Source organism: Pleurodeles waltl, chromosome 11, assembly GCF_031143425.1.
Source record: "Pleurodeles waltl isolate 20211129_DDA chromosome 11, aPleWal1.hap1.20221129, whole genome shotgun sequence".
NCBI lineage: Eukaryota > Metazoa > Chordata > Amphibia > Caudata > Salamandridae > Pleurodeles > Pleurodeles waltl.
The window spans coordinates 122,709,960-122,726,388 of NC_090450.1; the positions used below are offsets into that span (position 1 = coordinate 122,709,960).

Consider the following 16,429-nt stretch of genomic DNA (forward strand, 5'->3'; position numbering starts at 1 on the left):
GTCTTGTCCCAATAGAAATAGCCCAGCCCAAACTGCCAAGCCAGGTTCTCTCTGAAACACAACACAGACATCCCGAGACCCGTTTTACCAAATTTGGAAATTTGTTTTCAATCCTTTACCTTTTAGTTTCCAAGATATCATGTTTAAGGAACTGTATTTTTACTTCTGTTTTGTTTATGGATGGGTTGGGGATAAACAAAAGTGCCTAAGTTGCATACATGTTTCGCTTAACGTTGCCTGCTTCTAATTTACACAGTTATTAAAAATGCACTTCAGATTTGAGTGATAACATACAAAATATAAGAAAAGATAAATAATTAGTCAGGAATGGGAAACAACAGGACACCTGAAAACAATGAATCTGTGTTTGCATCTGCCACGAGACCATTTTGGGATGCATTTAACACCTGAAGATATATTTCATCATCTTCTTCAAGCTGAATTAGTAATGATCCACTTGCTTGTGAAACATGATTATCGTTTTGCTTAGTCAATATTTGCACAACACTTTTTCCATTGTGGAAGAGTGCCACCTTTAGTGGCTTGCTCATGACGCTCAAATGGAAACTGAAAAAGTAGACCCCTTCAAAGCTGGCTGTAAATATGCCTGATTTGGTGTTATATCCATTGTTCAAGTTGAGAAAAACCTTTTCAAATTGCACTGGTGATCCCGGGAGTGGAAAGCTTTTTAGTCTTTGGAGACCAACAGAGAAGGCAACATGCTCTTGTTCTGTGCAATCACCACATTGGCCTTTTTCTCCTTTGCGACCAGGAACCCCAGGTGGCCCGTAGTGTCCTGGATAACCTATTTTTCCATGAATCCCTGGATTTCCTCTGGGACCCGCAGGCCCCAGATGACCTAATGCTCCTTTGGACCCTTTCGGCCCAACCTCTCCTAAATCTCCTTTGTCCCCTTTAAGCCCCTTTGACCCTTTCTGGCCAGGTTTTCCTACTATTCCATTTTCACCCTTCAGTCCTGGATTACCATCTGCACCCTTTTCACCCACAAATCCTGGAGGTCCTGCAGTGCCGTTGTATCCAGGCTCACCTTTATCTCCTCTCTCGCCCTTTGGGCAGGCAGTGCATGGGTCTCCAGATTCTCCCTTCTGGCCTGGTGGCCCTTGTCCACCTACACCTCCTGTAAGTCCCTGGTAACCCTTCTCTCCTTGACGACCATCCAATCCAAGGACTCCTTTAGGTGCTTCAAGCCCTTGAATTCCACTCTTCTCTTTTAGCTCAGGCTCGCCTGTGACAAAAACAAACTGCAATTAACATATCATGCACACTATCCACCATATATACACACAACAGATACCGATTGTGAATAATAATACTGCTGCTTTTGAAAATAAATACATTTGTTTCCCTGGCATAGAAATACCACATTCATTATCGCATGTCGTGTATATTAATTATTTAAAAATAATTTACTGTTGATGTACTCTTCATGGCGTACCTGTAGTCCAGCATAGTAAAACAACAACATATTCACTGTCTAATGATGTTCTCCACTTTCATGAATGTCAATTATTCGAGGGTGTTGTTAATAACAATAGAGCCGCCTCTGAAAATTAATACATTTTTTTTCTTGTCATGTAGATACCACATGGATGACGGGAGCAAGCAAAAAAGACCTAGTGCAAATAATATTTGTGCTGGGCGTCAGGGATGCTTTTTTACTTGATTGGTACTTTTGTAGTAAGAAATACGAGGATTAACGTGTGCACTTTGTTTTTCACCCATTTTATGCATGTTGGACTTTTTACCTTTTGCAGGGTCATCCCCAGTCTTTTTGCCTCCTGCCTCCTATTTTTTCTGTCCTGTCGCCGTAGGCTCTCGGACTCTGAGCACTTTATCACTGGTGACCAGTGCTAAAGTGCAGGTGCTCTCCCATCTAAAGTTGGTATGATTGGCTAATACCTAATTGGCATATTTAATTTACCTGTAAGTCCCTTGTACAGTGGTATCTCTATACCAAAGGCCTGTAAATGAAATACTACTAGTAGGCCTGCAGCGCTGCTTGCGCCACCCACTGAAGTAGACTTTCAAACCTGTCTCAGGCCTGCTAGCGCAGGGCCTGTGTGCACAGTTTTCTGCCACAGGGACCTGGCATCTAAATTTACTTGCCAGGCCTAGAACTCCCCTTTCACTACATGTAACTCACCCTTAAGGTATGTCCTAGATAGCCCTAGTGGCAGGGTGCCATGTATGTAGAAGGCAGGACTTGTGCCAGGTTGCGTGGCCTGTCCTGGTAGTGACAAACAGCCTAACTTGGTGTCTCACTGCTGTGAGTGCTGCCTTCTCGTTCCAATGCATTATAAATGCCCTGCCTTATGTGTAAGGGGTATTGTCTGATTTATGAGGGTTAGCGTAGGCGTGATTGGTATGGTTGTGATGGTGATAATAAATTCTGCTTACTGGTGTAGCTGTATTTTTATTACTATGACAGAAACGCCACGTTTAGAAAGTGCACATTTCTCTGTGCTGATGACTCTGGTGTTTTGCATCTTGACTCCAATCCACGTCTGGGCAGAGTGACAGTTGGGGCTTTGTGCCTACTTTTCAGACAGCCTGTGCACAGGGAGGGTGGAGGTGTTACAGTGGTGCATCTGCATACTGAATAGTCTTCCTGGGCTCAGAGAAGGGAGAGGTGGGGCACACCAACATTTGTAAAGGCTGTGCCCAGGCCTCATACAATAGGGTCGTTGACCCCCCACTGATGTTTGGAGCCTGTGCTGAGGGAGAGAGGGGGCACTCCTAGAACCAGTTATAACTGGTTGTAATCTGCTCTCCCACCACTGTAAAACACTGCCAGGACTTAGTATAAGTACAGGGGACTTTTCCCCACAATTTGGAGACTCTTGGAATCATCTCGTGACTGTACACAGGACTGGAAGGACTCCCCAGGAACCGCCATGGACTGCTGCTGCTGTGCTGACCTGTGACCTGCTTGGTCACTGTAAAGGACTTGCCACCTGCTTGCATCCCCTGTACTGGCCTGTTGCTGGGCCCCTTCCCTTGTGGGCCATTTTTCCTGACTCTTGTGCCCCAGGGGCAGGGTGCTGTGGCCCCAGACCCCTGCAACGATCTTAAGGCACGAAGAGTGCCTCCACATGTGTCTGTGATGAGCGCTGTTGAAAGCGCTGCTTCTGTAATATTGCGAACACTTGAAAAGTGCTCTCCAACTGTGGCAAGGAATCACCGCCGCAACCCGGGCTTAAGATGTTACCCTAGGCGCTGTGCAAAAGCACGTCACTGTGCCAGTGTTCACCGCCGCAGCCCGGGAAGGCTGTGTGACCGAAGCGTGAGTGAAGCGGGCTTCACAGTGCCCCCGGGGCACGAAGGAAATCCTGTTGCTGAAGACCGGAGCAAGCGTGCTCCTATTGGTGCCCCTGGGGTGAGGTTCACTCCGTGAACCGCCCGAGGTACTAGAGGGCCCTGATTTGTGCCTGGACGACACCGGAGGCAGGAAGGAGAGGAGAATGCCTCTCCTTGCCCTGCCGAGCCCAGGAGGGCTCTTTGTCGGACTGCAGGCAGGGTGGCAGCCTTGCCAGAGGCTCGCCTGCGCTGCAGGTCCCTTGTTGGCCCCTTGTGGGCCAGTGCCAGTTCTGTGGTTCCCCCCGCCTTGGAGGGCCAGTGCAGGCCCGTCACCAATCGGAGGGGGTGAGTGGCACCCCCCCTAATTACTTGGAGGACTTTGGCCCCCCTCGTGGGGGCCGGTTGAGGCCCAGGGGACCCCAGTGATCGCGGGCCCCTGGAGGGATCTGTCAGTAGCACAGAGGAGGTGCATGCCACCCCCTCTGCCTCAAAGGTTATCAGAGGCCCCCATTGTCACTGTAAAGGACTTTCCACCTGCTTGCATCCTCAGTGCTGGCCTGTTGCTGGGCCCCTCCCCTTGTGGGCCATTTTCCCAGGCTCTTGTTCCCCAGGGGTAGGGTACCGTGGCCCCTGACACCTGCAACGATTTTAAGGCACGAAGAGTGCCTCTACATGTGTCTGTGATGAGTGCTGTTGAAAGCACTGCTTTTGTAATATTGTGAGCGCTTGAAAAGCGCTCTCTCCAACTGTGGCAAGGAATCACAGCCGCGACCCGGGCTTAAGATGTTGCCCTAGGCGCTGTGCAAAAGCACTTCACTTTGCCCGTATCACCGCCGCAGCCCGGGGAGGCTGTGTGACTGAAGCGCGAGTGAAGCGCGCTTCACAGTGCCCCCGGGGCACGAAGGAAATCCTGTTGCTGAAGACCGGAGCAAGCGTGCTCCTATTGGTGCCCTGGGGGTGACGTTCACTCCGTGAAACCGCCCGAGGTACCAGAGGGCCCTGATTTGTGCCTGGACGACACCGGAGGCAGGAAGGAGAGGAGAATGCCTCTCCTTGCCCTGCCGAGCCCAGGAGGGCTCTTTGTCGGACTGCAGGCAGGGTGGCAGCCTTGCTGGAGGCTCGCCTGTGCTGCAGGTCCCTTGTTGGCCCCTTGTGGGCCAGTGCCAGTTCTGTGGTTCCCCCCGCCTTGGAGGGCCAGTGCAGGCCCGTCACCAATCGGAGGGGGTGAGTGGCACCCCCCCTAATTACTTGGAGGACTTTGGCCCCCCTCGTGGGGGCCGGTTGAGGCCCAGGGGACCCCAGTGATCGCGGGCCCCTGGAGGGATCTGTCAGTAGCACAGAGGAGGTGCATGCCGCCCCCTCTGCCTCAAAGGTTATCAGAGGCCCCCATTGTCACTGTAAAGGACTTTCCACCTGCTTGCATCCTCAGTGCTGGCCTGTTGCTGGGCCCCTCCCCTTGTGGGCCATTTTCCCAGACTCTTGTCCCCCAGGGGTAGGGTACTGTGGCCCCTGACACCTGCAACGATTTTAAGGCACGAAGAGTGCCTCCACATGTGTCTGTGATGAGTGCTGTTGAAAGCACTGCTTTTGTAATATTGTGAGCGCTTGAAAAGCGCACTCTCCAACTGTGGCAAGGAATCACAGCCGCGACCCGGGCTTAAGAGGTTGCCCTAGGCGCTGTGCAAAAGCACGTCACTGTGCCCGTGTTCACCGCCGTTCCTGAAGACCGGAGCAAGCATGCTCCTATTGGTGCCCCGGGGGTGAGATTTGCTCCGTGGAGCGCCCCCGGGGCACCAGAGGGCCCTGATTCGTGTCTGCACGACACCGAAGGCAGGAAGGAGAGGAGGGTGCCTCTCCTTGCCCTGCCGAGCCCAGTAGGGCTCTTTGTCGGACCACGGGCTCTTTGTCGAGCCTCGCCGGAGGCTCACCCATGCCGCAGGTCCCTTGTTGGCCCCTTGTGGGCCAGTGCCAGTTCTGTGGTTCCACCCCACCTTGGAGGGCCAGTGCAGGCCCGGGGGGTACCCCTAGAGATCACGGGCCCGTCACCACTCAGAGGGGGTGCGTGGCGCCCCTTCCCTCCTAATTACTTGGAGGATTTTGGCCCCCCTTGTGAAAAGGGGTTGAGGCCTAGAGGGGCCCCCAGTGATCACAGGCTCCTGGAGGGGTCTGTCAGTAGCACAGAGGAGGTGCGTGCTGCCCCCTCTGCCTCAAAGGTTATCACAGGCCCCCGTTGGCACAGAGGAGCGCAGGCCCCATGTTTTCATTCTCCAGGCACAGGAGGTGCCTTCATCATCAGACCAGGTACTTTTAAAGGGACAATATATTTCAGAGGTTCTTTCTAGAGACTTTGTTGATGCACATTTCGCCTACCTGTTTATGATGCCTTCATATATGTATGCAAATGTTCCTATTATGGGCATACCATGCTAACATGTTTTTCTGACTTGCCATATGTTTTATAATGTTTATGATATTCTTAAGACAAGTGCTTTGGTGTAATAACGTGTTTACTGACTACTGCTTATGTTGCAGAATATTGAGTAATCTGTGTGTTATATGTGACTTCTGCTAGTTTGCAGAGTAACTAATGTGTATCGTTCTGACATGCTAAGGTAGCAGGGTATTACTGATATGTGATGTTTGGTCTAATAATTGTGTTGTGTACAATACAGTATGTTTTCATATAACTTGGTGTTGTGTTCCCTTTGTGGTGGAGATAGTGCATCATGTGTGTTGTGTGTGTTGTGCAAACGCTTAACACATTGCCTCAGGGTTAGGCCTGATTGCTCATGCCAAGCTACCAAGGGGGTGAGCAGGGGTTTCTTGGACGTGACTAGAGTGGGTGGGTTCTGCCTGGCTGAGGTGCATACCCTAGCCATCCAGAACCTCCATTTCAAACAATGCATAATAATATCCAACTTCTTGCATTTTGCCAAGATAGTTGCTTGAAGAGGTTAGTAAATGCGGGAACTGAACACAAGTAAAATCAAGTATTTGCACTACAGTATCTCTCGCGTTTGCTTGAGTTAGAGCTATTAGCATTGTAAATTCCTAACTAGACTTTTCTTGCTACACAAACTTAAAATAAAAAGTAAAACAGTTGTCATGAGAGAACCGCCATGAGTGTGAGCGCGAAGGAGAGACAAGGAAAAAGAAGTTCGCTCGCAGTTAAATGTATCAGCAAAAGTGCAATAATCCATGTGACAGGGTTGATGGCCAAGGCGGTAACAAAACCCCCCCAAGGAACAACAAACGTAAAGAATTTGCCATCGAAAACAAAGGATTTTTTAAAGGCAAGCCCATGAACGAGTGATAGTAATGGGCATGCGGAGGGCTTGGTTAAAAGCCAAATACGTACTAATACGTCAGAAAAGCAGCGCTTGTGCACTGCTATGCTCTGCCTAACAATTGCTCTTGGTAGGTGTTGGTGTCAAATTCAGAGAAGGAAATGTGTTTGCCATTTCTGTACTTAAATGATCCCATTAAGAGAAAATTAATCTAAGGGTTATTACCCTTATTGATCTATTTGTAAAACTATACCTTTTTTGCTTCATACCTGTGTGCCTGCCAACCTGTGACACATATTCGGCCCTTATACAAACGGGTCTTCAAAAATAGATTACATTTGAAAAGGTTCCATTGTATAGAAATGTTTCGTTTTCTCTGGCCTACAATGTAGGCTACAATGTTGCCATATTGTAATATAGGTCTTCAACACAAGCACATTTTGCTTCCATAATTTATAACTTAATGTCACATTTTAAGTTAAATCAGACACACACAATGATTGTGCCAAGCAAACTATAATACTGTGGCATTGTAACCTCCGGGTACAGGTCTGGACTGTGTATAGATGTTCTCCTAACTAGTGTGAACCTAATCTGTATCTCGTGTATTTTTTGAGAGACTTCAAAACACAAGCAGTCTTGTGCAAAAAAGATCCTGGCTAAACTATGTGGAGCTGCTGGTAGAGACATCAATTCACAAAAATATCAGGGGTAGTGGAAGTGACATCACATGCCCTTTGACCTTCACTTTCACTCACCTACACATGCTTACACATAAGCCCACATTCAGGTATACACACACTCACATAAGCCCACTCTCACCTGCATGTATGCACACCACATACATTTAAAATACCTTTTACTTACCTCAGCTTCCAGGAAAAGTCATATTCCAGCTAACTGTACTCCATTTTACACTAATAATGAATATTTAATATTATTCACTCTTAGTGTAATGAAAACTGACAGAAAACAAGGAGACTGGAGCACCAACCAACATCCATAGGGACATTCTGCTGCTGTGTTCCAAGCACTGATTTTACCACCTGAGGCCAGGGGTCACAAAGGCAGTGCCAGGGGTGTCAAGGGCAAGCCAGAGGACGAAGCTGCAACCTCTGGTGACCCCTAAATGACTTCTTTAGATGCTGGCTGCATAAATGTATCTAACCAATATCTCCTGGTTAGAAAATGGTGGAATAATCTCCCACTGGAGCTGAGGTTATCATCTGATTTAGAGAATTTCAAGATGAGTTTGAAGACACATTTGGTTGGGAGTTGGATGCATTATATTGTGTTGTTAACTGGTGCCTTGATACCTCAGAGTTCATAGCGCTATATAAGAAATTAACTTGATTTTGTAAGCTAGCCATTTGAATGCAGCATGTTCACATGATGTGAGCCGTTGCAATAAGCAAGAGGTATGCCTCTGTACCACATCGTTTTTGCCAATTCCCGTGTCTCAGGACACCTGCATGCATGTCTAGTCTCACAATTTCTATATTCGGTGTCCTCACTGACGACACTTCTGCTACTCAAATCAGCTGTGTCACAATGTCTTGACAATTAAATATGGCTGTCAGCATCGTTTTGCAATTTCACTACGGACCTTGGGAAAACAGTAACAAGTGGGTAGTAAATCTGTACCTGGACTATCTCTGCTGTATTGTTCTAACAGCTGTGAATCTATTTGTTAGCTAGCGGTGGGATGAACACTCATCAACAAACCAACTCTGCCATTCTGCATAAAGTTGATAAACGATCTTCCTGGCAGGGCCTTCTCATACCTCGCCCCCAAAACCTGGAACTCCCTCCCCACCAACCTCCACAAAGCCAAAGACCTCCTGCTCTTCAGAAAAAACCTCAACACTTGGCTGTTCGAACAGTGACCCCCCCATAACCAACCCCACCCCCGCCCAAGCGCCTTGAGACCCTCACGGGTGAGTAGCGCGCTCTATAAATTTTTTGATTGATTGATTGATTGATTGGTTAATAACAGCATCTTATATATTCCGTTCGCAAAGCACTATATTTTTAAATAGTATTTTTTACATAGACCCTCGCTTCTGAATTTTTTGAACAGCTGTGAAATTATCTCTTAGCATATCACAATTATGGCTGGATGACTTAAATACTTGTCACTTGAACAACCTGGTAATTGGCAGTTCACAAGTTCAGATTCACAATACCCACTCTTCCATCCTCCTTACAGCTAGGAAATTAAGGTCTGATACAGGAAATTTCAGTTCACAGAAAGTGGTTGTGAATTGCACACTAACTTTTTGAAAATGCTAATTATCTTTCTGATGTGACCACTAGGGCGGCTCACAAAATTTCAAATCATACTGGGTCACAACCCAACCTATCACATCGATATCCATGAGCTAGACTGAATGTGACTCATTACAATTGGTCGCTGTCACAAGGATAGTGGCTGCCTGGGTTCAGCAGGCCACCATGTTTGTGATCGAATTTTAAATAAAGTCAACTTTTTTTAAAGTTAGCCTGATTTCCTTAATGGAAATGATGCTGTATTTAAGAAGAATATATGTTTTGCTTGTTTGAGAGTTGGTAATGGTCTAAGGGTCCACTGCTTACTCCTCAGCAAACCTTTTCTTAACTTTCACAAAAGGGAACCCTTCCCACATGCAAAAGAGTTACCATCTCCTTTGAAGTGTCAGTGACTGGATTTTGGTACTTTGAAACATACCTTACTATATCGCTTTTTAGAACAGATGCTCTAAACACCTAGCATTTTGTTATGGGTTTCAAATTCCATTTTTCATTTTGGTAATATAATAAAAAGCTGTTTTGCAGTTCCAACCCACGTGATTTTGAGAATCACAGGCTTTGTGAGTGCAAAATGACTTTGTGGATTGTCTCCTAGACTCTTGGCAAGAAAATCTGGAAATTAGAGCACATGAAGCACTAAGTATTTTCTATTATCTTCTATAATCTAACAGGCAGCATGCTACAACATGGGAAGTGCTTAGTTACAAGGGCCTGTGTACTAAACTTCTCTGTTATTCTGTTCCCTATTTTCTCCCCAACTGCATCTTCCCCATGGCATTTTTCCAGTGGTGCTGGAACTAGTGGTGTGGGAGATCCTGCAGCACCCCCGTAAAACTTGAAAGAGTTTAGATGGAGAATGACCAATAAAGAGTCCTTTTAATGGAGGATGAACAATGCAGGGGCCCTTTAAAGGTTTACTTTTTATCAGCATTGTTTGTGTTTTATAACAAACACTGTCGAGTATATATGTTTGGAAAGCACCCTCAGTCTAAAATTCGTTACAGCACCTTTGCTTTTTTCCCCTGTCAAGTCCTTTCTCTTGCTTTCCTTCCCTCCCTCTCTTTCATCCTCCCTCCTCCCCCTCCCCTCTTTCCATGTCTACCCATCCCTTCTCTCCAGCTCACTGCATCACTTTTTATCTCGTTCAGTTTTCTTTAATTACCCACTACCTCCCAAAATGCATTGCTCCCTTATCACACTTTTGTTTTTTACTTCTGTGTGTGCACGCATATTTGGTCCACCAATATCTTCTCTCTTGCCTCTTTTTTCCCAACTCCTGACATGCTTTGCCCCCACCCTCTCAGGTTTCTCCAACCAGCCTCTTCACCTCCTCCATGAAGCCTGTTACATTTGTATCGTCTATTAGGCGTTAATCTCATGTGGTAGACATGGACATCAATTGACCAAAATGCCAGGGGTAGCGGAAGTGACATCACACGCCATTTCATCTTTACTTTCACTCACACAGATTTGCTTACACAAACTCACGTTTTACTTACCTCAGCTACAAAGGAAGGTCATATTGCAGCTAACTGTACTCCATTTATATTACACTCATAGTGAATAATATATTATTCACTATTAGTGTAATGAAAAACTGTTGGAAAACCAGAAATTGGTGCCCTAAGCAACGTCCATCAGCCCTTCTGTTCCTGGCACTGATGTTGCCACTTCTGGGGCCAGGGGTCACAGAGGCAGTGTCAGGGGTCACAGAGGCAGTGTCAGGGGTCACAAGGGGCAAGCTGGGGGTCTCAGCTACGGCCCCTTGTGAGCCCTAAATGACGTCCATGGTGGTAGACCTTATCTTCAGAGATGTGACGCACTTATTCCCGTCCCAGAGGCCGCTGTGCATTGTTCATTCACCTGATGTGTTCTGTTTTGTGCTGCACCTGGCAAGAACAGCAGTGTCGATGGAGCTTTGGCATATCAGTAAAGGACTGCATCTTCCCTCAGCACACATGCTTACATTCTGGTCATGTGACATTCAAAATGTTATTAGTCTTATAGTGGATAACCAAAATAATTAATTTCAAATGACTGGCATTCTAAATTACTTCCCATGGAAAGTCTAATATTGCTCATTTGTATTAGATTATATTTCCTTCCTAAATTGGTTATTACACGAAGTACATTCTGCATGGAAAGTGCCTTGCTTTGGTTTTCTTTTACGCTCAGCGATACAATTGGCTTTGCCAATGCTTGTTATGAAATCTGGCATGTGCTGCGTAGATGTGTGATGGATATTAGGATCACTATTCACGATCCAAGAAAAGTGATGTCTTGAATGGTAGCACAGTTACTGAGGAGGCAACACTAATTTTTCACCTTAATCACAGCATAGACAATTGTACTGACTTAGTGCCAAAGAGATATCTCACTCTTTAGGCCCTTATAACGAAATGGCTGCTAATCTTGTGTTTGCATAAACAACCATTTATCCCCACCAGAGGATTAGAATCTGGATGCAAAATGTGCACTCTAAGGATACCATTGCAGATACGGTACTTATTGCCTCTCTGTGCCCCAGTGCACACCTGTTTGTGTGTGGGGCTCAGAGTAGGGCAGTGTGCCATATCACAGCAAGTGAGAACAGCTCATTGGTAAAAAGCAAACTGGTTGTTTGAAGGCGGCTGTCTGCCTTTCACTGCACAGGTGGTAACCCAGTTTGCATTTCAAGGAGAGCAAAAATCCCCCCTGCAGGCTAGTACAATGAGTTACTGCACCTTCCTGCAGGGGTCGGGGGGTCGATGCCTAAAATTTCCCTGTGAACCTCTTTTTTCCGTTTCCAGGCCCCCCTTGGTGGGGTGTACTTACTGTGTGTCAACTTTCACTGACACACAGTCAGCATCCTTTGTGATAGCCTGTCTGTATCTGTGCCTGCTTCTCTAATAAGGAGTGGGCGCAGAGGCATAGTATTCTCTTATTTGCATGAAGCCATGACCACATGGAAATGAGGGAACACCGCCATGAGATTGTGGCAGTCCACGCTTAGCACCAAGGATATACATTTTACAGGAAGGTCTTCTTTGCAGCTCCTTCTGTTATACCAAAGTAATCTAAAGGCAAACATCTGTTGCATGCTCCTGTTGCACTTTCTATCATAAAAGTCTATGGGTATTCCCAGGCACATTTTCATCATGGTAAATCTGTTACTTATAGGCTGGGAAAAATAGCGCACATTAATACATTTTGAATGGGCATGACTACTGATTGAAAGAATGATCAGTGTTGAGCATCCCAATTCAAATATATAATGGACCTTGAAGTCCAGTCAGTGGACCTAGATGGCCTTAACCTCATGATTTGGGGTGTGATGAACCTCAGAACTTGGCTATATAAAATGCATGACACATCTGCGTTCTGCCAAATAGTAAGTACACAGGAGGGGTTGTGGTGGCACAGTAGTTTTGTAATGTGAGCCTTGATAGCATAACATCTTCTACTTGCAAATTGGTCCAGTTGGTCAACTTTGAAAAACACTCACAAAAAATCCCCAACTACAGGAACAAATGTGAAACTCAATGTGTGGTAACAATAACACGTTTGATAATTGTCACATTCACCCAATTTATCCCAGTGCTATCTATACAAGGATTCACACTGACTCTTATGTTTTGAAATAAAGGAAAAGAGCAAGCCTAAATTGTTTAAGCTGTCAATGCATTACCAGCTAAAATTACCCAGTTCACCTCTTTACCTTGGCCTCCGCTTAGTTCTTTGGGTCTTAGAATGCCACAGAAGCACTGCCCCAATTCTGTACCATTTTCCTTTGGTATTTTCAAGGAAGGAGCTGAGTGGTCATCAGAAGGACCGCCTTTGTCCACTTCTAGTAAGGTGATCATGGTGTCATTGTTTTCATTCTCTTCTGTCGTACCGTCGGTCACAGTGAAAGTAGTGTCAGTGTTCGGGGTGCTGAATGGTTCTAGGATGACATGCTGTTTGGGTTCAGGAAAAGGCGGCTTGAACTCGGACAAGTTAATAACATTTTCCACTTCATCTGCCTCATTGTTTAAGAAAGGGAAGGTTGTTGGTGCTGTTAGAGAACTCTGGGAACCTCCTTGAGTCCCACCATCTGTGGGAGGATCAGTTTCAGGTGTCCAAGGGTCTGGCTCTGGGGGAACAGTGGAGGCCTGTTCTTGGTCTCCGGTTTCTGCACTGTTAAGTGAATCCATTGTGAACAACTGGTTCGAAGTGAGGCTAAGGATGGTAGTTGATGTTACTATACCACGTACACAGCACAGAAGCATTATTGTGAACAACATGGAAACCATTCCTGTCCAAAACAAAAAGATATACATTGTAAATAACAGATCTCATTGAAATAAGGTTTAAGTAGTTCACTCATATGTCGCAACCATGATGAACGTCACTGGCTGTCTGCCCAGATTGGTGAAAATGTGATACATGGCTATTAAGGGGTATGAGATATTTGCTTTTGTATAATTAGGCAAAATGTCAGGAAATTATCCAAAAGTATGCAAAATGTGAGTTTTTCATTTAGCACTATGTTTCAGTTAGAAATGCATCCGTGAAAAACACAATTGGTGCGCACAACAGTTGCTCAACCTTCTGATTGCTTGTGTTGTCCCTGCACTATAATTTTGCCAAGGGAAGGCGGTGTATTTACGTGATGTTAGGGTGTGATTTTGAAAATCCGCATAAGTGAAACGCAAAATTCCTAAAATGTAAATGTTGCACAGGCCTAATACTGATGCTGTTTTTCGTCATATTTCAGTTGTTCATTCGCTGTTGCACAGGCTAGTTTTCTAGCTCACCGACGACATAAAGATGTGAATTCCAGTGGCATCCACGCTACCCTGATTTAACATGAAATAATGTATGCCCTGTTGTACTTTATATAGATAGTATAAGCCACTAGAAGTTCTATGACCGTATAGAGGAACAAGGCTGAAGGTCAGGTTCTTTTATGAGATCAGGGAACTGCGGGTCGCTGGCATACAGGGGCTGTTGATGGGAATGTACTAAAAAGTGGCCTGTCAAGGACTTTCAGGAACTTCCTTGATGATACAGGGGAAAGAATAATTTTGCACAAATATTTTATAAACACCCCCTTCTTAGTTAGAGGCTAATAAGGTCAATTTAATGCTTTTGCACAAAGCTTGAATGGAGCGAACCCATGTACCCCAAACCTCCACCCTTCAAGGAATGACTTTTTTACGGACATCATAGGAACCAATTATTCCTGAACATACAGGTGGTAAGCAATGCCAGATGCCCTGTCAATGAACTTGTTGAACTGTATCCAGAAAAGTCATGGAACTCCTATATATTTTGTTACTGAGAATTGCATGACTGACCAGCTAGAGGAGAATCTGGAAATGAATGACTGCTTTGTAGGGATACAGGAAGTTACACTTTTGAGTAACGATATTTGCTGTTCTTAGTTTTTATGATTATATTCATGCCTTCCCGTTTCAGATGACAATCTTTATGTCTTTTGCCTATGAACAATGACACTGTACTTACATGACAGACGGAGAAAAAAAGGAATAATTGTGCTCACAAGCAAAACAGACATATTAGAGAATGGACATTTAACTTGTTAAAAGGCAGATTTCAAAGTTTGCACAAGTGTGTGGGTGCACTAGAATATGATCCTGCTGCTTGTGGTAAAACTATAGCCACATGTGTTTTGTTGCACAATAGAGCCATCAAGAAGCGAATGCCTATGGAATCAGTTGTGGCTCTGGTGATCACGAGGAACCTCTCACTCCACTTCCAACTCCGGGACAGGATGCACCAAGAGCCTCAGAATGACACAGATGTCGAACTGATCTAAAACAATTGCATTTAAAGTAAAAGATAATTAAACTTAAATCTAGATATAAACTTTACTTTGCAGTTCATGTCATTTTTCTACTTCTATCCGTATGTCATAATGAGGTGAAACACTTTTCCTTCATAGTCAATAAAAACACTTTCAAAAACATATTTAAAGTACATGTAAGATACTACATACGGCTTGGCCGATTTATACTTGTTTTTTCTATGGGACACCTAGTTCCACTATCCTCTCCCCGATCACTGCTGCTTTTTCTATTCTTTGTAATAACTGGCTCATGTGTGATAGAAACACAACTATGTGTGAGATGTGTTGACTGCATTAGCTCTCTGTATTTCCTCAAGTGCATTTGTCATTGTTTCAATGTTTCTGTCTCTATCACAGCTGAGGCGATCCATCTCAACATACATATGTGCTGTGTATCTATATATAGATATTGTAACAGAAAGCAGCCTTTTAACAGATTGGCCTGTTTGCCTGATGGCTGTTTTCTCTATGCATTTGTCTAAGCTTGTTTGCATCTGAGTCAACAGCTTTAACTTGACACAGGTCTTCACTGCTTGTATTAATTTCAACATACCAGGACTAAAGAGAGAATTTGCCTAATACATGGTTTTCCTAACCTTTTCAACCCTCTTACTAAATTCACATGTGACCCTACCGTGCCAGCGTTGAATCAGTATTGTAGATTTCTCTAATGTATGGGACTTTGAGGCATTAGCAGTGCAATATATACTACAAGTGAAAAGCGATGCAATATTTACCTAGAGGTGCCCTCATGTCTGCCTGATGCAATATGTCTTTCTAGTTCTCTGTACAGGTGTGAGGTTAGGCGTGTGGTAGCTTGATAAGTAACAGAGGTTGCTTGTTTGGTATTTATTGTAGGATATGCTCCTAATGGCTGTCAAGGCCATAAGGCAGCTTCTTCGATTGTTGCACCAGTATTTTCAGAAACACTTGTTATAGATGGACTGATGTGTTCCTGCTCTAATGGTGCCCCTTCAATGTGTGCCTGGCTTCTCTGGCTAGATAGCTCTGTTAGGATATACAGTTACTCTAAAGTCATTTCTTTTTGTGTAATTATATAATATGTCTTTATGCAAATAACAATATAATTTTAAAATTTAAGTTAAATATTGAATAGTTTTACATCATAAATGTTAAAATAAGCTTTGTTCACAATAAAATTGTCCAACTTTATTTTTTTCGGATGATAGTGTATGTTTGCATTTCAATGGATGGTGTGCCTCATTCAACAAAAACTTCATCACCCATCATGCACTGTATCTGACATACATAAGATCTGTAACGGAAAGCTATACCTAACTTTGCTGTGTCTTTTTTTGCACTAAATGTACTTGATATACATTAATGCACAGTTTGGAAGAGTGATGGTGTTGAAATAAAATTCCAGTTTTAAACACGCCTCGTATACAATTTATTGCACTGATGTATTGATAGCTGATATTCCAGTCACTGCCTCTGGCTGGAAAGTTAACCCTATTAATAACTTTATTGCTGAAAGTGGTGGCTCAGTGCTGGGTATCTCGGTGGTTGCTCAGGTTTCATGCCTTCGGTTGGCAATTCACTCCTTGGTCCTGGACCTTAGGTCAAGCTAGGTTTTGCAGATTTCCTAAACCCTCCTCTTGGTAATCTGTAAAATATTGATCTGTCCTTTCATCTGTTTCCATGTTTGTTTTAGGTAGCCTCTGGGATGGTTAGTGAGGCCTTT

At 44.7% G+C, this 16,429-nt stretch overlaps 1 protein-coding gene across 1 annotated transcript; it reads right to left on the reverse strand.

Annotated features, from left to right (window-relative positions):
* Positions 1-317: 317 nt before the first annotated feature.
* On the reverse strand, positions 318-13,066 carry LOC138265072 (complement C1q and tumor necrosis factor-related protein 9-like). Its single transcript, XM_069212620.1, has 2 exons — positions 12,592-13,066; positions 318-1,246 (listed from the first exon to the last, which is right to left on the reverse strand). The coding sequence occupies exons 1-2, from the start codon at positions 13,064-13,066 to the stop codon at positions 318-320; spliced, it is 1,404 nt and encodes a 467-aa protein (XP_069068721.1).
* Between the last annotated feature and the right edge of the window lie 3,363 nt (positions 13,067-16,429).